The sequence below is a fragment of the Mus musculus genome, chromosome 12 (genome assembly GCF_000001635.26).
Source record: "Mus musculus strain C57BL/6J chromosome 12, GRCm38.p6 C57BL/6J".
In the NCBI taxonomy this organism is placed as follows: domain Eukaryota; kingdom Metazoa; phylum Chordata; class Mammalia; order Rodentia; family Muridae; genus Mus; species Mus musculus.
In genome coordinates, this window is record NC_000078.6 from 102,411,290 (window position 1) to 102,435,943 (window position 24,654).

At 47.3% G+C, this 24,654-nt stretch overlaps 1 protein-coding gene across 2 annotated transcripts in view; it reads right to left on the bottom strand.

The window, feature by feature from the left end:
• Lgmn (legumain) overlaps window positions 1-24,654 on the bottom strand; it is a 45,647-nt gene that overhangs the window by 17,208 nt on the left and 3,785 nt on the right. For both annotated transcript variants that reach the window (NM_011175.4, NM_001378875.1), the window contains exons 2-3: window positions 12,296-12,466; window positions 2,176-2,273 (exon numbers count right to left, since the gene is read on the bottom strand). In NM_011175.4, coding sequence (NP_035305.1) covers window positions 2,176-2,273; window positions 12,296-12,439 — 242 coding nt within the window. In that variant the 5' untranslated portion in view covers window positions 12,440-12,466. The remainder of the gene's footprint in view (window positions 1-2,175; window positions 2,274-12,295; window positions 12,467-24,654) is intronic.

A 24,654-nucleotide genomic window follows, 5' to 3' on the forward strand; every position in this document is an offset into this window, starting at 1 on the left:
GTGCCGATGTTCTCTATGGAATCTTCTGCACCTGAGATTCTCTCTTCCATCTCTTGTATTCTGTTGCTGATGCTCAAATCTATGGTTCCAGATTTCTTTCCTAGGGTTTCTATCTCTAGTGTTGCCTCGCTTTGAGTTTTCTTTATTGTGTCTACTTCCCTTTTTAGGTCTAGTATGGTTTTGTTCATTTCCATCACCTGTTTGTATGTTTTTTCCTCTTTTTCTGTAAGGACTTCTACCTGTTTGATTGTGTTTTCCTGTTTTTCTTTAAGGACTTGTAACTCTTTAGCAGTGTTCTCCTGTATTTCTTTAAGTGATTTATTAAAGTCCTTCTTGATGTCCTCTACCATCATCATGAGATATGCTTTTAAATCTAGGTCTAGGTTCTCAGGTGTGTTGGGGTCCCCTGGACTGGGCGAAGTGGGTGTGCTGGGTTCTGGTGATGGTGAGTGGTCTTGGTTCCTGTTAGTAAGATTCCTCCGTTTACCTTTCGCCATCTGGTAATCTCTGGAGTTAGTAGTTATAGTTGACTCTGTTTAGAGATTGTTCTTCTGGTGATTCTGTTACCGTCTATCAGCAGACCTGGGAGACAGATTCTCTCCTCTGAGTTTCAGTGCTCAGAGCACTCTCTGCTGGCAAGCTCTCTTACAGGGAAGGTGCGCAGATATCTTGTATTTGGACCTCCTCCTGGCCGAAGAAGATGGCCCAAAACAGGACCTTTCTCAGACACTGTGTTGCTTTGGCAGTTCCCAGGTGGTACAGACTCTCACCTAAGCAGACTAAATTCCTAAGTTCCTTGGAGTCCCGGGACCAAGATGGCGACCGCTGCTGCTGTGGCTTAGGCCGCCTCCCCAGCCGGGTGGGCACCTGTCCTCCGGTCCGGAAGGTGGCCGGCTGTCCCCGGCCCACAAAGGGTGCTGCCTCAGCGCCTCTGTGCTTCCGCCTGTTCCAGAAGCTGTCAGGTTCTCTGGCGCACCCTCTCACCTGTTCAGACTAATTTCCTAAGTTCGGCGGGTCCCGGACCAAGATGGCGACCGCTGCTGCTGTGGCTTAGGCCGCCTCCCCAGCCGGGCGGGCACCTGTCCTCCGGTCCGGAAGGTGGCTGGCTGTCCCCGGCCCACAAAGGGTGCTGCCTCAGCGCCTCTGTGCTTCCGCCTGTTCCAGAAACTGTCAGGTTCTCTGGCGCACCCTCTCACCTGTTCAGACTAATTTCCTAAGTTCGGCGGGTCCCGGACCAAGATGGCGACCGATGCTGCTGTGGCTTAGGCCGCCTCCCCAGCCGGACGGGCACCTGTCCTCTGGTCCGGAAGGTGGCCGGCTGTCCCCGGCCCACGCAGGGTGCTGCCTCAGCGCCTCTGTGCTTCCGCCTGTTCCAGACGCTCTCAGGTTCTCTGGCGCACCCTCTCACCTGTTCAGACTAATTTCCTAAGTTCGGCGGGTCCCGGACCAAGATGGCGACCGCTGCTGCTGTGGCTTAGGTCGCCTCAGGAATGGAGTTCTTAAAACCCAGGAGAGAAACCAAAGTACAGGTGTCCTGCCACCTACTAAGGAACCAGAGAATCTTGGGGTAAGACCGGGCACGTCAACACTGCTCTCAGGAAACAGCGGGACACAAAGCAAAACTGAATCCAAGGCTCGGGTGCCACTATCAGGAGGGACTCTAACAGAGCCCAGGTGCGATCTCACTACAGGGTGGGTTCCTCTGAGAAGAGCAGGGGAGCCAGGAATTTCTTGGTTTAGAGCCACACCCGTCATTCTCAGTTCCAGAGAACTTGAGAAAGCATTCAAGAGAATCATATATAACATTAAACACAAGCCAGAAAGGAAGACTAGAAAGGAAGGCTTCCTGTAGACTAGAACCTTCTACAGGCAGGCACCTCAGCTCAGAGCTTACACACAGGACAGGCTCCCAACTCCAGGGCACAGCACTCCACAGCAGGAAGGCCCTGCTTCCAGCCTCTCAGAGCACCCCCTCCTCTCATCTCCTCTTTCCTGCCACCCCACCTAGCGCACCCTAAGACATGCGTGCTCAATACATGACAACCCTGTGGCTTTTCACCACGGGCTACTCCTGTTCCCAAATTGGGCCGCTGCCCTAGGCAGCACAGAAAGCCTTAACGTGGCAGTATTTTTAAATTCGGATTCACAGCCAAGTTCAAAGCGCACCCCACTTACTCTTCAGAGTTGGCAATGTCGTCATACATCATCACTATGATCTGCTCGTCAGGAATCCCGTTCCGGTGGATGATCTGGTAGGCGTGGCATGCGTCTGCCTAGAAGGAATGACTCCATCAGCTTTTTAGCTACCACCGGGGAGGAGGCCCATCTGGGGGCACGTTCTATCTTATAAGAAGACTCGCTGGGGTTCATTCATTCCCCTTTTAAAACATTCGTTTTTTTTTTAACTTCAATTTTTAAAGATTCCCCACCTTTATTATCCATATACCTCGGTGTGCATGCACATAGTTACGCATACGCATACACATACACACACACACACACACACACACACACACACACTCACACTCACACCTACAGGTTAACAAGAGTCCTTGAAGTCCTAAACAATTTGTTTTCCTTTTTCAGAGCACACAAACAAAGCTCTGAATTCAAGCAAAATCACAGATTCAGGTCTCAAACAGACTGCCCCAGAAGGATGAAGCAGTGGGTCCACAGCTTCTGACACACTAACAGTCATCGTTCAACCACAGGAGTGAAGTCCAACCCTGGGGTCACAGGAGCCAGGCTTGTGATGCACTCCTGTGACCCCAGCCTTCTGCCTGTATAAGCAGGAGAAACAGACATTCAAGAGCAGGCTGCACCATATAGCAAGTCTAAGGCCTGCCTGGGTTCCTGAAGCTATCTCAAAAAAATTAAAACAAAGCACAATTCAGGAATTAAAATGAAAAATGTGCTGTTTACATGATGATAATAGTTAGCAGTAATAATAATAATAATAGCATTTATCTTATTACTATATGTTATATATTATAATGTTATTATTTTTATTAAGAATGCTAAAAATATTGTTATTACTAGAAATGTAGCTCAGTTGGTAGAGTGCTTGTCTGGCATGCTCAAAGTGGAGTTCAAGCACACCACTACACAAGTGGGTGTGGTGGGGCTTACTTGCATTTGTAACCAGGTCTGGGGAGATTAAGGCAGGCAAGAAGGTCAAAGTCGTCCTTAGCTACATACTGAGTTTGAAACCAGTCTAGGCAACATGTAATCCTGTCTATATTAAAACAACAACAACAAAAGACTATTGTCATAATCTGAAACAAAAGAAGGCAACCAAGGGGAACAGAAAGCATCCCTGCTGCAATTCTTGGACCACATATTCCTTGTTTCGGATGATGCACACCACACTCTGCAGAACATCAATGTAGGTCAGAGGGGGAACACACTGCCTAACTTTCTAACAGTGTCATTCCAGGAATACAGACGGGTGTGTATGGCCAGCACTGACATCATGTCATATATGCAGCCACAGCACAGAGCACCCCAGACAGCACATGCTCTGAGTAAGAAACTAAAGCACCCAGCATGCCGGACTGTTGCCTGCAGATGCCCGTTCAGATGGACCTGTGTTCAGATGGACCTGCGTGATGGCAAAGACTTGTTTTCAGCATCCATCTGCTCCGACTACATGCCAGCACACAGGAGCTGCCAGACAGAAGGACAGCTAAGTGTGAAACCAAGTGTATCCACCTTCAATCTGCCCTGCCCTGCTCCGCTAGGCACCTTATCTCATTGGTCTTCAGTCCTCAGGTGTCAAAGGTCACAACCCTCATCTCTCAGTTGTGGAGAGAACAGCTCAGAGACAGAAGGCCAAGCATTCTGACTACAGATCTTGATGGTCCTCATGCAAGGGCAGAGAGAGAGAGAGATCACTAAGTTTACCGAAGCCTAAAGAGAACGCAAAGGGCTAAAAACCTAAACAGAAACAAAACAAAACTGTCATCAGTCAGCACCTATACAGTCACAGAGAATTGCATTGTTTGGAAATTCTATCCAGTATTTCCATAAACTAAGGCAGCTATCGTGCCTAAGCAATCGTTCTTACGGAACCAGAGTCACATTATGAAGTCTGCCCTTCACCAACTCATCCTGGTGTGGAACACAGCCGTATGTGTGTGAACTGTGAAGATACGTAAATCTTCATTTCTGTAAAATAATGAGAACCATCCAACAGCAACTGTGGTATGTGAATAACACCTCCCCAAGTTCCTAATGCCTGGTCCCTATGAGAAGGCCACACCAGACACCAACGCAACGTAGCATGCAGCATCTGATACCCAGCATATGCATTAAGGACTCCCAGCTGTCCCTGGAGCCTCTCCCTAGGCCCCAACAACAGCTTCTTCCTTTCCGCTGGCTTTGGGTTTATTATCCCACTTGGGATTAAAGAGGCAAGTGAGTCCCTAAACTCAAGGCAGCCTACAGAGTTCCAAGACAGCCAGAAACCCAGTGTCAAAAAAAAAGTTAACATCAGTAGTCAAGATTGGAATAAAAGAACCTGAAGTCACCTCAGCCAGATTATCAAAGTGGATGGGATTATCGGGCAACCAGCTACAGTAGCACCTGTGAATTTATTGCTATTCAAAAAAAATTATGATGCTGTGCAAGGACACAGACATGTTCATCTGTGACATAACAAGACAGACCGCCCAGGGTACACGGGGTGATGTTGTCGTTCTGCTGCTGGTTCATGGGAAGGTTTGCACAACTACATAAATTACTAAAATACTCAGAGTTGTGTGTCTGAAATGGGATGGAATGGCACAGAAATGGTGCCTTAGTCAAGGAGAGGCTTTAAGAGGCACAGAGATGTGTTGGTGCATGCCAGAGCTCCCTCGGGTCCTGGAGAGATGCTCATTCCATCAGGGTTTAAACCCAGGCTCCTGCCCCACGCTCCCACCTCTACATCCAGTCGTTTCCAAGTGAAGCTGGGGGCTATGTGCAGGCAGGGTCCTCAGAAGTACTCGGATGCCACCACATACATTAGTAACTTCAAAGGGGTCTGCACGGAGTTAATATGAAATACAGTGGAGTTTAGTGAGCTCAGTAAAAACAGCACAATGGATGGTTTCCCTTCAGATAGGCCACAGGAGGTGATGCTGAGTTAAGCATAACCTCGATGCAGGCCACAGCCTCTGCAGAGAGCAGAGACTGCTGTGACTCAGCTGATCTCAAAGCTGGCACTGGGAGTGGGCCGGGCTCAGTGAGGAATCCTGTGACCTGATACTGGCATCTCTCCCCCACAATGTCCCATGTACAGTGGGCCTCACCCATCACCACCGGCTGTAAGCATGCGACAGGGAGCTTGTCCAGAAGGCTAAACACAGCTGGCGCTCTGTATTTAGCAACAGGGAAAGGCTTTCCAACCGGGAATGCTTCCCTCACAAGTGTGTGAGCTCCTCCCCTCCTGACCTGCACCCTGCATCCCCAGCATCCTGCTTCCCAAGCTCTTTCCACCCAAGTGCAGCAGTGGGGAGGAGCTAAGCTGGGGTTCTGCAGTGCCTGGCCCAAGTCCGAAGGAAGAGGCTGAGGTTTAAAGGGAGCTGATGTCATTTGTTCCCCCTACACAGCAGGTTTAGTAGGGAACAGCAATAGGGGGTCTGAGCAAGACCTAGGACACTACAGACACTCCAGCTACCCCCAAACACGCCCACCTTCATCACTGTTGGGCCCAGCATCCCCATCCCAGCCCCACCCAGCACTCCCCAGCCCTCTCTGTCGTGCTCTCTTCAAAGGATGTTTTGTTTCAAGCCCAAGCAGCGGACCTTTGCACCTTTGAAACTGACTAACTTCAAGACACTAGCCTAAGTGGAGACTGTCTAAAGGACAGACTGTCCAGCCCACACTGGCTGCTGCTTCCACATCCTGCTATTCCGCCTCCCTGACTCCCTGCAGCCTAGCTCCTGTCCCCATCCGCCTCCATTTTGCCTTCCTGGACTCCAAATATACAAATATTTATTACCTAGCTCTTCCTGGAAAAGTTTGCTGACTGGCCTGGAGGCACACAGCAATGGTGGTGCCCTGTGTGTGAGAATGGGGACAGAGTAAGCAGGAGTTCCCAGGGTTGGGTTGCCCCGCCCCGATTAATATATAGGAGCCAACTCAACTTTTCTATCAGAAAACTGTTATTAGTCCAGCATGGTGGTACACACCTTTAATCCCAGCCCTGGGAAGCAGAGGCAAGTGGATCTATGAGTTTGAGACTAGCCTGGTCTACAGTGAGTTCCAGGACAGCCAGAGCTATGTAAAGAGACCCTGTATCTACCAACATGCGTACATACACACACCAAAAATATCTGTGTATTACACAGTCTCACTATGTAACTCCAACTAGCCTGGAAATCACTATGTAGACTAGGCTAGCCTCAAACTCATAGAGATCCACCTGCCTCTGCCTCTCGAGCAATGGGATTAAAGGAGTGCATTAGCACACCGGCCTCCATCAAATTTCAGTTGCCTGGTTCAGTCAACATGAAGAAAACGAGGCTTTGTAAACTTGTCCTATCACGGCTCATGCTCTCCCCACCATGCCCATCCCAGTCTCTCTGAACCATGTGACACTTGCGTAATCTGCTGGGAGCTTCTCTGAGTCAGACCGAGAGAGTCCTCCCCTCTCCAGGAACTGATGCTAACCTAAGCATGTGATGCCAAGGCCCCCACTGACTCCCAGGAAAAGGCTCACACCTGAGAGACTGGCAAATAAATAGCTAGCACACATGATCTCTCTCTCTCTCTCCTCTACAGAATTTTTGTCTGGATGTGACACCTGTGAAGGGCCCAGAGTAATTCCTGGCATCTGTCTGCGGCCCCCATGGAACTGCAAGCCCTTAAGCCTTACATTCTTTTTCAGTTGTCCTAAAACCTCGCGGTCTGCATGGGCCCCATAAAGGTTGAGATAGGACTGGGTCCAGTGTGGCCTTGGTAGAGACAGAATAACATGGTTCCTGCTATTGGAATAGCTTGGACCTCCACGAGAGAGGGCTTGTTTGTATAATATTTGTTATTTTCACGGTCCTCGGAGGAATGTCCTCCCGGTTAACATTAATGACTCCATGCTAATCAGAGACATCATGAGTCTGGGAGGCAAAGGTGTGGCTAATGTCTCAGCCAAATGGTAACCGCTGGGACCTTCAGGACAGCGCTTAAGGCTGTGGAAAAGGAACATTAAGTTCCAAAATATATAACTTCTGAACTATGCAAAAACGTAAGGATGCAATATGAACTGTATAAGGAGCTTCACAGATCTAAAGGAGCAGAGGCAATTACACTATGAGCCAGCTTGCCAGAAAGATACAAAGACAGGCAGATACAAGGGCATGGAGATTCCAGAGTTCAACGTCAGCCTGGGTCAGAACAAATTTAGGTCCAAGCATGGTTAAAATGGTGATTCCCGGGCAGGGTCCCACCCAGCATCTTACTGTCTGTGCTTATGTTTGCTGTCTCTTCTTAAGAATCAAGAGGCTAGCAGGGCAGTGGTGGCGCACCCCTTTAATCCCAGCACTTGGGAGGCAGAGGCAGGTGGATTTCTGAGTTCAAGGCCAGCCTGGTCTACAGAGTGAGTTCCAGGACAGCCAGTGTGACACAGAGAAATCCTGTCTCAAAACAAACAAACAAACAATAAAAGAGCAAGAGGCTAGAGTCATAGAATGCTTATTCATGAGAGGGTCAAGAGGGAACCTGGAATAACTGAATTGATATGTAAATAAAATGTGGGCTTTGGTCTGCATGAGATGAGCCGGCAGAAACTGATGGGGGGGGGGGGGTTGGTTTTGGTTTTGGTTTTTTTGCCAGAGCTGAGCTATCTGAAGATCTCTGGAGAGCAAACACAGCTCTCTTCAAGAATTTTTTTTTTTTCTAACAGGATTGCTGATTTTAGTCAAGAAAATCCATGAAGAGCAAACTCAGCTCTTTTAGAATTTTTTCTGACAGGATTTCTGAAATCCCAAGAATTACTAGAGAGCTGACACAGCTCTTGTAGAATGCTGTCTAGCACCTATCCAAAGAAGGCTTTCTGAAGAGCAACCCCAGCTCTTTATGATTTTTTTTTCTGGCTTTCTGACTTTGATTAGAAAGAATTACTTTTAGAATTTTTCTAACAGGATTTTTGACTTGATCAGAAGACCTATCAGCTATCCAGAGAGCTTTTAGAATTTTTACTAGCAGAGAGAAAGCTGTCTCAAGCAGAAACTTAGCTGTCTCAACCAGAGTTTTTTAGAATAGAAGAAAAAGCTATCTAGAGCAGATCTCTCTCTCTCTCTCTCTCTCTCTCACACACACACACACACAGAGAGAGAGAGAGAGAGACACACACACAGAGGGAGGGGGGTCTGAAAAGCTGTCTTGAGCAGACTACAAAGCCAAGAACTGTCTACAGAGAGCTATCTAGGCAGCCATCTGGAGCAGAACATAGGCCGCCAGCTTGGACACAGGATTTGACTTGAGTCTTTTGTTTTTGCCACTCTCAGACACCCAGACCAAGCTGAGGCTGGCCCCTGGCATTGAGCCTGTACCACCGTCCTGCTATTCACCACATCCTGGGCTGCAGAACTAACCCTCAGCATACAAACTCCTTTATTATCCCCTGCCCATGGATTTATGCTTCAAAGGAGACTGCTCGCACCCTTTCAAGGTCATTGTGTCATCTCCCTAGACTGACCAAGATCCTATCCATTAGAAGCGCCAGCCACCACCAACCCCCTCACAGTGAATAAAGTTGCTTTTAGTTTATTTCTGACTTTGGTGGTCCTTCCCTCGTTATTTGCATGCCCCGTGACCCTAAAAACCTGGAGCTGTGGTAATAACCATTTCGTAACAACCAGTACTTGTCTGGAGACAGGACCTCAAAACTGAAAACATGGGTTTGAGTCAAATGGCCTGAGTTTAACTGGCCATCCTAGGACTCTCCACACTTGCTATTTAAAACACTGAGGAGATGCCGGGCCTGGTGGCGCTCGCACAGCTTTAGTCTCAGCAGAGGCGGGAGGATATCTTGGGTTTGAGGCCTGCCAAATCTATCAGTCCTAAAGAACCTCATGCCCCTATAAATACATCCAGTTAAAACCTGCACAGGATCAAGGGAGAGTCCGTGAATGATTTAACCTCCAGGTAATGTTTAGCCACTGTATTTTCCTACGTTGGTTGTATAAAAACCAAGTGGCTGATGAGCCAGCATACTTGCTGCCTGTGGTCTCGGGGCTTAACTTATCTTTTCACTCAAAGGAAAAGCAATCAGTTATGATAACAGCTCTTAATCGGGCTAAATTTCCTTTCTGGACCAGCACACAGAGGCCACTCAAGATGAGTCAGAACTTCACCAAAGCCAACCCTTGATGATATGGAAGCCAAGCACCCCGACACTCACAGGGACACAGCTCCATTTGTGCCAACCTCCCAACAGCTGGTCACTGGCTGTTCAGCAGCCAAACAACATGCATCGTGGATAATCTAAACTGACACACCCTGGGATCATGTACATACTAAAAAGGATATAGGGGCCAGCAAGGTGGCTCTACTGATAAAGGTACTTGCTGCCAAGTCTGACAACCTGAGATTGACCCCTGAGACCCACATGGCAGATTGAGAGAATCAACACCTGCCAAGTTTATCATCTGACCTCAACACACGTGTCGTAATAGGCTTGTACCCACACACATACACACATTCATGCATACATAAATAAATGTAATGAAACTTTTTGTTAAAGGATACAGGCTATCTCAGTGGTAATTTCGATATTAATTACATGATGAATTGATATTCATTTGGACTTCTGGTTTAAACAAGATGTCAAAATTAATTTCCTAAATATTTTTCTGTGTTTATACATTTGTGATTAGGTATGTGTTTATACTGTAGATAAGTGTGTATGTGTGCTTACATTGTGTATAGGGATGTGTATGTGTTTATGTTGTGTGTAAGTGTGTGTTTATATTGTATATAAGGGTGTGTGTGTTTATTTTGTGTATAAGGGTGTGTATTATTGTTTGTAAATGTGTGTGTGTTTATATTGTGTATAGGTGCATGTATGTGTTTATATTGTGTATAGGTGTGTGTGTGTGTGTGTGTGTGTGAATGTGGAGGCAAAAGAACAATCTGGGGTGTCTGCTCCTTGGGTGCTGTGGAGGTTTACATGAGAATGGCCCCCATCCGTCTCGTATATTTGCAAGCCTGGTTCCCAGTTGGTGACCTAATTGGACAGATTAGGGGATATGGCCTACTTGGAATATGTGTGTCACTAGGGGTGGGCTTCCAGGTTTCAAAAGCCCACACCAGGCCCAGCAACTCTCTACCTGCTGCATCCAGACCACGCTGCCTGACACAATAAAGAACTAACCCTCTGAAATTATACCCAGAAAATATACATAAGAAGTCCCCAATTAAATGCTTTCTTTTATAAGAGTTGCTTTGATCGTGTCTCTTCACAGCAACAGAACAGTGGCTAAGACAGGTGCTAGCCACTTTATTCTTGTTTGTGTATATGTATGTCTGCATGTGTGCATGCAGTTTCCCAAGTCCCGAGTGGGCATCAGGTCCCCTGGAGCTGGAGTTAGAGGAGGCTATGAGCTGCTTGATATGGAAGCTGAGACCCAAACCCAGGTCCTCCAAAAGAATAGCAAGTGCTGTTAACCACTGGCCTCCCTCCTTCTCCAGCCTGGCCCCCAATACTCCACCTTCGAGATGGTCTCTTACTGGCCTGGAGCTTATCAGGTAGACTAGGCTGGCTGGCCAGGGAGTCCAGGGAGCCAGCTATTTCCACCTCCATATACAGAACTGGGATTCCAGCAGACAGCATTGTTCCTTGGTGTTTTCCTAGGAGTTGACCTCAGGTCCTCGTGCGCAGCGGGCATTTAACTGAACAGACTCTCTCTCCGTGGCCCCTCCTACATATTTTAAGCTTTTTCAAATGTGGCTGCTAGAAACGTTTCCATGACTCACGCTGCTCTTACTGGATTAGGTGGCTCTCAAGCCAGCTGGCTGGGTCTGGATCCTACCCCACCCCCTCCTTGTGCTGCTTACAGCTCCACCACACTGGGCAAACTGCTGGCCTCCCCAGACCTCCATCCAAGTGCTGGTAGATAAAGAGAGGTAAGAACAGGTCCAGCTCCACACTGCCCAGTGGTAAGGAGTAAAGGCTCTCAATGCTCTAAGGAGAGCCTGCAATATGATCCTGTGATAATCTAGGTACCTGGCATGAAAAATCAACCTTTTAGCTAGCTCTGTTCCATAGACCAGGCTGGCATCAAACTCAGAGATCTGCCTGACTCTGCCTCCAAGTGCTGGGACTAAAAGTGTGTGCCACCATGCACGGCTAAATCAACTTTTTAAATGACAGTGTTACCATTCACATGGATGTCAGCCTTTTAAATACAGTGCTCCGCAAAACCACGACCACTTTCTAATTCTAGAACATTCTCACTACCCACAACAGGATCTAATTCCACGAGCAGTCAACTCCTCTGACTCTCCTCTGCCCAGCCCCCACTTCCCTGTAGACTTTCCTAATCTGAAGTGCCATTTAGTGGATTATTAACTGTTTGGTCTTTGTGACTGGCTTCTTTTACTTAGCACGTGCTTACGGTTTGTCCATAATGAAGCACACGTAATTGCTCCATCCTTTCCGTGGCCAAATCATGCTCCTGAGGCTGATACCGGCAGGAGATTTTACAGAGGCATGTTTTCATTCCTTTTGGGGGCCACACCTTGGGGTGGGATCTTTGGATTGCAAGATTTGCTGTTCCAACTTCCACAGGACTGATGCTTCCCCAAGGCTACCCCCTTCCTCCCAGCAGGAGGCTGGACTGTCAACTATGCCCTTCTCTCTCACTTCCACAAGCTGATTTGCAGGAAACACCAGGAGGGAGGAGGTGGTGTAAAGGGACAGAGGCATGGAGGACAGAGGGGCCAGGAGTCCGTTCCCCAGAGCTTCCACACTGCTCGCCTCTTGTCAATGGTCTCAGTTAAATCACCTCCTCTCTCTAGACCTGCGTGTCCTTTCTATAACATGAAGGGAAGGTGTTAACACAAGAGCTCTCACCTGGTAATCTTGAGCCCCCAAGATATGCGGTGATATCTAAATGCATTTTGATTTTTGAGTTGTGACAGGCAGGCAAGTGATACAGTGCAGACCCAAAAAGGGATTAATGCCTGGTTCTAAAGGCCGCCACTGGGGAAAGGTGAGGAAATCCCACTTGAGACTAAAGCAAAACTGTCTTCCAAAATGGAATGGCCATTTTGTAGGCACAAAGCCAGTGACAAGAACGCATGGGTTTCTTACCTGGTGTCGGTAATTATACCAGCCATTGGAGCCCGCCACAATCACCACCCAGTGCTTGCCTCCATCCTCGGGATCGTCCACACCGACGGGAACGGCACCAGCACCCAGCACCAGGCTGAGAAGCACAGCCACTCTCCAGGTCATTCTGCACCCCGTGTCCGCTACAGAAGACTGAAAGGAAAGACAGAGTCAATTTAAAAAGGGTCGAGAACATCACCTGGTCTCAAGAGGATTGGCCAATCAGCCCAGAGGAATGTGCTGAGGATAACAACTGAGATAAAAAGACAAAAAAAAAAAAAAAAAAAAAAAGCCTCTAAGACCTTTGGTCACTGCTGGGGGTGGGCAGTCCTGTCCCTACCTCCTAACCCTACCTAACTGCCAACCAAAAGTCAGAAAACACTTAGAACTTTTCAACTCAGAATGCAGATAGCATCCCACCAATCCCTGAACTATTTGTGCAAGAACACACATTCCTAGTTGTTTGTGGGAAAATGTACAAAGCAGACATATAAATAAAACAGGAGTTTTTTTGTTGGGTAATGGATAGATCAGAACAATCTCCTAAACTGCCCCTTTTTATTATAATAAATACTTATTACTGTAAAATGTATTTACATTTCTTTTATATTTTTAAAAACATATTTATTTATGTATGAGTGCTCTGTCTACATGTATGCCTGCATGCAAAAGAGGGCATCAGATACTGTTTTAGATGGTTGTGAGCCACCATGTGGTTGCTGAGAATTGAACTCAGAACCTCTAGAAGAGCAGCCAGAGCTCTTATCCACTGAGCCATCTTCCTAGCCTGTACTTACATTTTTAAAGTTATTCATAGCAGGTGGGGTATGTACTGCCACACAGGGGGCAACTTTAGGGAGTTGGTTCTCTCCTTCCACTTTACACTCAAGTTGGCTGACTTAGCAGTAAGTATCTTCATCCACTGAGCTATCTCACCAGTTCCAATTACTTATAGTATAAGTGTAAATATTCACTTAACAAGAACTTAAAATATTAACAAGAGTGTAAACTCAAGTTCCCCAGAAGGGGCACAGGGAGAGGAGGGAGGGAAAGGGGGGAGGGGGAAGAGTTAAAGATTCTACAAGGCCGAAGGAAGATTGGGCTTCTGGCTTCGAGATTATGGAGTTAAAATGTTGCAGACTACAGTCAAATACCTGAGATATTTTTAGCCCTTTGAAAGCCATTCATTGTTCTTCCCTGTGTCTAATCTAACATCCTGTGACTATCCAAACCTTACAATGTAGCCCTTAGCATCCTTGTGACTATCCAAACCTTACAATGTAGCCCTTAGCAAACTACTACAGTTCACCAATCCAAAAGCCAAGAATGACATCAGTTAGCATCTGAGCCAATAACAGCGATGCCCTCTTTGCTGTCTATGGTTCCCACTACCACTACAAAGGAAAATACTCTGATTTAGGACGCTTTTTTACTTTGTCCCTAATGAAAACCACATGCAACCACTTTTGTATGTGTTCCCTGGGCCATGTCATTCATATTTGGCTCCAGAATAAAATCATATTCTCCACGCAGTGAGAGCCGTGTTTCTGTGTCACCAATAGAGATGGCAATTTAAGCCTTAGTGTGAGCCACCTGGATAAGCTATAGTCAAACTTTACTTCCTGTCTTTGTCTGGCACTTACCAAGTGCACGTGTCTGTGTACCAGGTGGAGCAAACACTTTCATGTGTTTTAAGAAGGAGGAAGGTTAAGAGTAGGTACTGCTCTTACAGAGGGCCTGAGCCCAGTTCCCAGAATCCATATTGGGTGGCTCTCAACCGCCCTTAATGCTATCCAGCTGGAAGGGGGTGGGGTCCAAGCTCCACAGGCACTGCACTCATGTGCACATAACCCCCCCCCACACACACATACACACATACACACATACATACCTAATAATAAAAATAAATATTTCACCAAGCAGTGGTGGTGCACACCCTTAATCCCAGCACTTAGAAAGCAGAAGCAGGCAGATCTCTATGAGTAAAGGCCAGCCAGGTCTAAGGAGCAGAGTTCCAGGACAGCCAAGGCTACACAGAGAAACCCTGTCTCAAAAACCCAAAACAAACAAATAATATTTCATCTTTAAAAAAAAAAAAAAGAGGGGCTGGAGAGATAGCTCAGAGGTTAAGAGCACTGACTGTTCTTCCAGAGGTCCTGAGTTCAATTCCCAGCAACCATGTGGTGGTTCACAACCATCTGTAATGGGATCTGATGCCCTCTTCTGGTGTGTCTGAGGAGAGCCGTGTACTCACATACATTAAATAAAAAATAAATAAATCTAAAAAAGAGAAGAAAAAAAGGGAGGAAGGGCAGACGAAGGTATGAAGTGACAAATCCATTGTTTCTGGTGACTTATTCTTGGCCAAAGACCGGCCCTGTGTATTCTGGATTCCTAGCCTATTAGTTTCTGCCCCCATAGTTCCACATCTCAAGACTTTATGCTTCCCCCCCCCCCCCAAGACAGGGTTTCTCTGTGTAGCCCTGGCTGTCCTGGAACTCACTCTGTAGACCAGGCTGGCCTGGAACTCAGAAATCCGCCTGCCTCTGCCTCCCAAGTGCTGGGATTAAAGGTGCGTGCCATCACTGTCCGGCAACTTTATGCTTAAGGAAGTACCCAGCCCGTATTATACTTTAATGTCAAAACTTGTTTTGTTTGTTTTGAGACAAATGTCTTGAAATGTGTTTCCCAGGCTTGCCTCCAACACCTGGCAAGCAATCTTCCCGCCTCAGCTTCCAAAGTACCCGGGGCTGCAGGCATGTGCCCGCAAGCCTGCTAATGTCAAACCTTGAAAACCCTCTCTACCACACAAGGCCATATGCTGGCCACCATAAACTGTGTCATTAGCCTCTCCCTGTGTCCTGACTCTGGTGTTCTGAAATGACTCACCCAGGCTCTGGTGTTCTGAAATGACTCACCCAGGCCTGTGACCCTGTGATAAGAGGTACTGAGGACTCAGCAGGAAGGAGGCTGTAGGGCTGGCTCTGCCCGGCTTCTGCTCCCATGAAAACAAACAGCAGCTAAGGCATGGTCTATCTCTAAGATGAGGAACCCTGTCGCGCCTGCTCTCGACCAGCAAGAACGACACGACCACCAGTCCTTCTAACAGCAGTTTATTCAGTCTTCATCTTTCTTCTTTCTCTTCATCAGTACCGTTCCCCAGCTGAAGAGTTCTGAATCCACGCCAGATCCTTCTCAACAGTCTGTTTTACGGGAACTTTTATTAACCACTCCTTCCCCGTGATGCAGTTCTGAATCCTCCCTGTAGCAGGGGGTCTTCACTCATGCCTGAAGATGTTTCTTTTCCCGGGTTTTGGCACCACTTGTTGCGCGCGCTCAACTGGCCAGGAAGAACGACGCTGCTACAGGATCCTTCTGCACACATTTATTCAGTCCTGTTTCTTCTTTCTCCATATATCTCCCTTGTTTATATCTCCCCTGTTTATATCTCCCTTGTTTTTATATCTCCCTTGTTTATATATCTCCCCCGAACCCTGGGCCTCTCACTCCTTTTATACTCTCTCTCATCCACGCACTGCAGGCCATGCCCCCTCGCCAGTCACGAGGCTTCAGCTAATCAGGGCAGCAGGGGCAAATCTCCATCAAACTGGATTCACCGGTATCCTGGTGCACCTGCGCAGCTCTCAAGATGTTTGTGGCTTATATGAGGAAGTCAGGTGCAAGTCATACGACTTAGCTACAGTCCCTGGCGCCTTTGGGACTGCCGCCACACCCGCTCCTAACATCTCCCCCTTTTTTCTTTTCTGGCAGAGAGAATGTCTGTAGATAGCCCCCCGCAGCCATGCCCCTTACCCGTCCTTGGGTGACAAACAGCATTGGTTTGATCCCTGTCTTAGGTTGGTGACATGCCCAGGGAGTCTTATCACTGACTACCTCTCTATCATGCCAAGCCACACCTGGGGAGATTGTGTTTTGCTTGTGGCAGGTGCATCAAAAGGCCAGGATGTTAATTAACCTATGGCCAGATCTAAATTGCTGCAAGCAAGCCTCATGGGTGAAGGTAGAGGTCTGATCCCCAGTGTGCAAGCATAGGGGCCCTACACAAAACCATCCCTTAGGCTCATCACCCAGAGAGGTCTTGGCCAGGTCCCGTGTCGTTTTTCCTGGGGGAAGGGAACTAGGACACTGAACCTTCATGCAATCAGATGTGCCTTCCACAGGATGCCAACAGCAAGCTATCCTCTGTGCAGTGCTTAGCCTCGCACCCCACGGCATAACGCAGCATAATTTCTTTTAGAGCGGCAAACCGAATCTGAGGAGATTGTCCCGCCTCCACTGCAGCAAAAGCCTACGCTACCATGGTGAAAGTGCGGGCCTGCACACTCTGCACCTAACACATGTGCCCAACACAAAACACACACACACACACTATAACAAGCATACATCCCAGGGCTCTCACCCCCGCTCATCTTCCCTAAAGCAAGGGATAGATAGCCAGAGGGGCTATCTCTTTAAGGGGAATTCAGGGATCAAAAAGCGTGGAAAAATTTGAATGTCATGTCGAGCTGGTATCGGCTTCTGGAATACCGAAAGGATCTCTCATCTCGGCTCCATTGTTTGTGCTTGTGGGAATATCCACCACATCCACAGGGGCAACTGGATCAGGAGCCTCATTCTTGCAGCGTCTCACCAACCTCTCCAGCACCCAAAGAGGTTCCGTCTGGTCCTGTGGAAACACACAAACAGACCCTCTCGCCCACATCAACACCTGATCTGGTCGATCCTCTCCAAATCTCCGGACAGAAGGTCCACCTACTGGTGGATGCTGAGGAGGCATAGGGAGGAGGAATAGAAGCTAATTCGCCTTCCTCCTCCGCCTCAGCTCTTTTGTTTTGTCCTTTCTGTTCACCTGATTTTACTGTGTCTTCTTTCTTTTTCCTTTTTCTTTTTAAGCCCTTCTCCTTTTCCGACATACTTTCTTGTTGCTCTATAAGGATTTTCTGACCTGTCTTGACTGCCTCTTGATTCAAACAGTAACAGAGTCCATATATCAGAACAAACAAGACCAAAACTATCAGACCTACCCACAAAGGGTCAATGGGAGAAAAAAGCATAACTACACAGCGAGGATCTATTGATCACTACACCGAGGTTATCATAGTTCCTTAACTTGTCCCCAAACCGGGAATCTTAACTTGTCCCAAAGCCGGGAACCTTTCGTTACCTTGTGCCTGCTTCCTGGCAACTTTATGCTTGCCTCTATTTTATCCGAGGTCCTTCCCAAACTCCTGGGTTACTTTGTGCCTACTTCCTGGCAACTTTATGCTCACCTCTATTTTATCCGAGGTCCTTCCCAAACTCCTGGGGTCGCAAGTTTCACTCACCGTGAACTTACCCTGCCAGCAACCACTGACTGCTGAAAGTTCTGAACTTGGTGGGGGAGTCGGTTCCCCGTACGGGCCACCAATTGTCGCGCCTGCTCTCGACCAGCAAGAACGACACGACCACCAGTCCTTCTAACAGCAGTTTATTCAGTCTTCATCTTTCTTCTTTCTCTTCATCAGTACCGTTCCCCCAGCTGAAGAGTTCTGAATCCACGCCAGATCCTTCTCAACAGTCTGTTTTACGGGAACTTTTATTAACCACTCCTTCCCCGTGATGCAGTTCTGAATCCTCCCTGTAGCAGGGGGTCTTCACTCATGCCTGAAGATGTTTCTTTTCCCGGGTTTTGGCACCACTTGTTGCGCGCGCTCAACTGGCCAGGAAGAACGACGCTGCTACAGGATCCTTCTGCACACATTTATTCAGTCCTGTTTCTTCTTTCTCCATATATCTCCCTTGTTTATATCTCCCCTGTTTATATCTCCCTTGTTTTTATATCTCCCTTGTTTATATATCTCCCCCGAACCCTGGGCCTCTCACTCCTTTTATACTCTCTCTCATCCACGCACTGCAGGCCATGCCCCCTCGCCAGTCACGAGGCTTCAGCTAATCAGGGCAGCAGGGGCAAATCTCCATCAAACTGGATTCACCGGTATCCTGGTGCACCTGCGCAGCTCTCAAGATGTTTGTGGCTTATATGAGGAAGTCAGGTGCAAGTCATACGACTTAGCTACAGTCCCTGGCGCCTTTGGGACTGCCGCCACACCCGCTCCTAACAGAACCCCATCCTCTGGCCTAACCCTGCAGTGAGAGGGAGACGGGAAAGAAGCCAGGGCACCTAAGCTGATGTCTCCAATGAGGCTACATCATGCATCTGGTCACATGAGGCTCTCCTTAGGTACAGACTGCATCTCTAAAGCACTCCTGGGTACAAAGATGCTGCTCAGACTACACTTGGATGCAGAGATGTCAGCATAAGTCTTATGGGCTCCCATCCTCCTTGGCCCTAAGCCCAGCATCCTGGCTGCTGGGATTGAGCTGCTTGGCCATTGCAAATGTCTCAAACTCAAGAATCAAATCCTCAGTCAGTGCAAATTAAGGTTCCTTTTTCCTCCTCCCCCTCTTCTTCCTCTTCCTCCTCCTCTTCCTCCTCTTCTTCCTCTTCCTCCTCTTCTTCCCCTTCCTCCTCTCTCCCTCCTCCTCCTCCTTTTCCTCTTCTTCTTCCCCTTCCTCCTCCTCCTCCTCTCCCTCACCCCACCCCACCTCATACTTTAGTATCCTGAGTGTTGAGATTGCATCACTTGCCACCATACCCAGCTTGAATTCCCATTTCTTTTGTTTTACTGCAACAGTCCTGCAGGAATAACTATAGTAAATGCTCACAGATCTGCGGTCGGTCACCAGGGTGTGGGGAAGTATGATATATAACAGCTGAGGTTAGTGAGCTGCCGAGGTAGTTTCAATGCAAGGGCCTGCTGATCTGTTGATATGCACCCCGGAGACTCCTCCACAGTCCCAAAGGCCTGATTAGGGCCCCCATGAGGCCTATTCAGACACAGGGCAAGCAAGAACAGAAACAAATGTCCCCAGAGCTCTCCATGAGCCCTACCAGAAGGTGCACATAACCCCCAGAGGGCTTCATCACCCTGCACACATTCACCTGCCTGAAAGAACTCCCCAAAATCCAGTCAGCAATGTTTCTCTTTTTTCTTTTTTTAAAGATTTATTTATTTATTCATTTTATGTACGTGAGTACACTGTAGCTGTACAGATGGTTGGAGCCTTCATGTGGTTGTTGGGAATTGAATTTTTAGGACCTCTGCTGGTTCCAGCCCAAAGATTTATTATTATACATAAGTACAGTGTATTGGTCTTCTGACATGCCAGAAGTGTCAGATCTTATTACGGGTGTTTGTGAGCCACCATGTGGTTGCTGGGATTTGAACTCAGGACCTGCAGAAGAGCAGTCAGTGTTCTTACCCGCTGAGCCACCTCACCAGCCCCCAGCAATGTTTTTCTATAAAGGCCAAACAGTAAATATTTTTGACTTTGCAGCCCAGGCCATCTCCAACATTGTCATTCGACCCTGCCAATGTATCATGAAAGCAGCCACAGACAATATGGAAATAAATGAATATGGCTGTTAGAATAAACTTTATCTATTAAAAACAAATAAACAAACAACAACAATACGTGACAAGTTTGACCTGTGGGCCAGATTATAGACTTTGCCCTTAGGAAACAGAACCAGCTCCAGGTCCCAAGGGCATCTTGAATAGCTGTAATAATCTCCCATTAAAATCAACAAACTGCATTGCACACACTAGCAAGATTTTGCTGATAGGACCCTGATATAGCTGTCTCTAGTGAGGCTACGCCGGGGCCTAGCAAACACATAAGTGGATGCTCACAGTCAGCTATTGGATGGATCACAGGGCCCCCAATGGAGGAACTAGAGAAAATACCCAAGGAGCTAAAGGGATCTGCAACCCTATAGGTGGAACAACATTATGAACTAACCAGTACCCCGGAGCTCTTGACTCTAGCTGCATATGTATCAAAAGATGGCCTAGTCAGCCATCACTGGAAAGAGAGGCCCATTGGACTTGCAAACTTTATATGCCCCAGTACAGGGGAATGCCAGAGCCAAAAAGTGGAAGTTGGGGGGGGGGGGGAGTCGGGGGGAGGATATGGGGGACTGTTGGGATAGCATTGGAAATGTAAATGAGGAAAATACCTAATAATAAACAAAAAACAAAAACAAAAACAAAAAAATCAACAAACTGGTTCCTGGTTTATACATCAGTCTCTGCTGAGTTTGGTTTGAGTGACATTTGAGTGACTCATCCTATAGGTGGCATTGATATGTGATCTTTCTCCTCATATTTAGGGGGAAGAGAAATTAATAACACATGGCTTTCAAGGTTCAACGTTTCCAGAGCCACAGATTTTACCAAGCTTGGATCAAAAACACTTCAGGGGTTGGGGAGGCAGCTCAGGGACAATCTCTTGCCACACATACAGGAGGACCTGAGTTTGAATCAGCAGGACCCACTGTCAAACCCCATGGGTGTGGTCGAGCTCACCTGTAATCCCTGCACTCCTACAGTGAGAGGGGAGAAAGAAGAGAACCTGCAGAAGCTCATGGGTAGATAGATACCCTGGCCTATTCAGCAGTGAACTACAGAGACTCTGTCTTAATCAAATGGGAAGGATAAACACCAGAAGTTGCCTCATGACCTCCACAGGCACCTGCATTCACATGAATATGGGTACGCATGCGCATGGGGGTTGCATCTATGCTGAATTTTTTGTTCTTGGCACTACTCCAGAGCACAGCAGGATGACAACTAACTTAGCACCTGTAAAAATTCGAGGTATTCAAGTCATCCAACGAGGGCTTACAAGTTACAGGAGGGTAAGCCTAGGCTCTATGCAAACAATGCGGTTTCCCTTAAAGGACTTGAGCAATTGGAAGCCGTCCCAAGGATGCCCAGATGACTATTCTGGAAACAATGTCCAACCTGACTGCGAGCAGCAAAACAGACACAGCCAGTCTAGCCGCCTCACTTAGCCGCTGCCTCGATTGGCCAGCCCTGCAGCAGCCATACAAACCCAGCCCTTGGCCGTACTCCTCACGGTATCTGATTTACCTTTCGTTCCTCTCATACACGTTGTCTCAGTACTGCTAGGCAGGAGTAGCAGACAGATCCCTTTACTCACTCATCCTCACAGCTGATGAGTTCACAGACGACCCCTGGGAACACAACATCGCTCCCTGCAGACAGGGAGGAAACCAAGACTGGGAGAAGGGGTGAAACTTGCAGACCAGTGACATGAATCTGGCTGAGCGGGCTGTGCCTGTCACACTACATCACCTAGACCACTCCTGGGAAATCCTGGTGGGTCCCATGACCAGACGCTGACAATTCCAGTTTGGGGTCCAAACACAGAGTGGATCTTCAGTCCTTCCCCCAGGACACCCATGACCCCTCTCACATGCTAGCTCAAGGTACTAGCGGGAGCTCTTCTGTGCCCCTATCATGGAGACCTTTAACCACACTCCCTAAGTCACATGACAAACCTCATGAACTTCCCCAATTGCCAAAGGTTCGTCCTATCGTTTGCCATTGCCACCTTGACACTGTTCATCTACAAGGTAGGCCAGAAGATCAACGTAAGGACTTCACTTGACATCAGAGAAAAAGATCATCAAATGGGCTTAATTCAACCAGGGACAGTGGGACAAAAGGGACATTCTAAACTGTCACCACAAAGCATATAAGTAACAGAGGCAAGGTCATGGGGCCATCTAAAGTCACCCAGTCAAGTTCAAAGCCAGGTATGACACCTCCATCACCACAGGTGAGACCGACCTCTCATTGCCAGCTACCACTGGGTCAGGTGCAGCAAGCCAAAGCCACACCAAGAAGCTAGTTATTTAGATGACAACATCACTGAAGAACTTTCCAAACAGGCAAGTCTTCATCATACTCTGTTCTTTGGAGGTTAAAAGTAAAGGCATCCTGTAACCAGCTAACAACGTGTCAGAGGAACAAAGACGTGGTATGGACTGGCCTCTTGTCTTATTGCTTTGTTGACACAGGGTCTCGTTATATAGCAGACTGACCTGGAACTCACAATCCACCTGCTCCAACTCCAAACTACTAGGATTCTAGGTGTGCATAACTACTTCTGGCCAGCTAAGGCTCTTTCCTTAATCGAATTTTCTTTTGCTGTGTTAGCTTTCTGTTTTATATTAATGGATTGTATTCTGCTGTATTTTGAGACAGTCTCAGGTAGCCCAGGCTGGCCTCAAAGTGACTACCTAGCTAAGAATGACTTAGAATTCCAGATCCTTAGCCAGTATTCCGGAGGCTAGGCAGAGTTCGAGGCCAGCTTGGTCTACAGAGTGAGTTCCAGGACAGTCAGGGCTATACAGAGAGAGAAGCCCTATCTTGAATCACCCTCCCTACTGCCCCCCTCCTCAAGTGCATGCAAAAGAATCCCAGAACCTCCTGCCCCACCTCCCCAAGTGCTAGCCAATGTTTGCCACATGATTTGAGGTGTTAGGGATTAAACCGAGGGTCTCCCAAGTGCTAGGCAATGCTCTATGTCTGAGCTTCATTCTCGGCCTTAATCTCCCTGTAAAATAGGCTCCTCTGTGACACAGGGGCCACCGCTCCCATTCTAGCAGGACTACAGTATGAAGTTCTCAGTCTCATGTCTTTTGGCTTTCCTGCTGAAGACAAAGGTAACTAAATCCTATCTCAAATGAAAATGTCTCACCAGATGAGCTTATCAGCAAGAGATGATGAGATGGGCAATGAGCCAGTTCTAGACTATAGAGTGCATAACCTTTCTAGGGCCACAGAGTTATCGTTCCATAATTTCTGTCTACCTATTTCCTGTGGATAAGAGTTATGCAAATAACACGTGTAGACATGCAAATGATTCTAACAAAGGGTGGTGTCTTAATTAGGGCTTTTCTGCTGTGAACAGACACCATGACCAAGGCAACGCTTATTAGGACAAACTTTACTTGTGGCTGGATTACAGGTTTATCATCAAGGCAGGAGCATGGTATGGTCCAGGCTGGCATGGTGCAAGAAGAGATGAGAGTTCTACATCTTCATCTGAAGGCTGCTAGGAGAACACTGGTTTCCAGGCAGTTAGTCCAACGGTATCAAAGCCCACACCCACTGTGACAAACCTACTCCAACAGGGCCACTCCTCCTAATGCCACTCCCTGGGCCAAGCATATACAAACCATCAAAGGTGGCTACACAGACTTTCTTTTGCCCCCAATCCACCCCCACCCACATATCACACCCCAATATCTCCAGTCTACAGACTACAGACATGGCTGTACATTGGAGTACTCTTTGAACTAGTTGTAACACCAATAAATTTTATCAATAATTAAGCAAAACTCTTAACACATGCTCATTTTTAAGATGTATACAGTGATAACGTCACCTTTAAAAAAAAAACAAAAACAGCCGGGCGTGGTAGCACACGCCTTTAACCCCAGCACTGGGGGGGGGGGGGGGGGCGGGCAGAAACAGGCAGATTTCTAGATTTCTGAGTTCTAGGCCAGCCTGCTCTACAATGTGAGTTCCATGACAGCCAGAGCTACACAGAGAAACCTTGTCATGAAAAACCAAAATCCAAAAACCAAAAACCAAAAAAACAAAACAACGTATCTTTTACCATCACAGAAACTACAAGCATCTAACATAAGCAAACAGAATCAAAACTGTTGGTAGGAGGCCTCAGGCATCTAATAACACAATGTCTAGCAGAAGGCTGACAGCTTCTCAATATTTGTATTTTTGATGCCTATTTCAAATTTGAATTATTTTAAACCAAGGTTATTATTTTTTGAAACTTGGTTCCATTAAGTCTGTGGTCTTTTTCCAAAAATGACTATCTATGTTAATTCTGAAGTTAGACTTTTTTAAAAAAGAAAACCCTGACTGGCCTGAACTCAAAAATATCCACCAGCCTCTTTCTGAGCACTAAAACTAAAGGTGTGTGCTATCACACCTGGCCTTGACGTTAGGCTCTTGTTGGATTTTGATTTGGTTTGATTTTAGGCCTGTCAACATAGTCATAGCTGTGGCTATCCTGGAACTCACAATGTAGTCCGGGCTGGCCTCAAAATCAGAGAATGGCCTGCCTGCCTCTAGAGTACTGGGATTAAAGGCAGGTATCACCAGGCTGGCACTGAAGTTACTGTACCTTTTTTTTTTTTTTAAACTTCAAGAAATTTAAGGCCCATGGGTGGACACCTTTAGTCCTAGCACTCTGGAAGCAGGCAGGCCAATATATGAGTTCAAAACCAGCCTGGTCTACACAGTGAGTTCCAGGACAGTCAGAGCTACATAGTGAGACTGTGTCCTGAAGAAAAAAGAAAAAAAAAAAAAAAAAAAAAAAAAAGCCAGGTGGTAGTGGTTCACACCTTTAATCCCAGCACTTAGAAGGCAGAGGCAGGG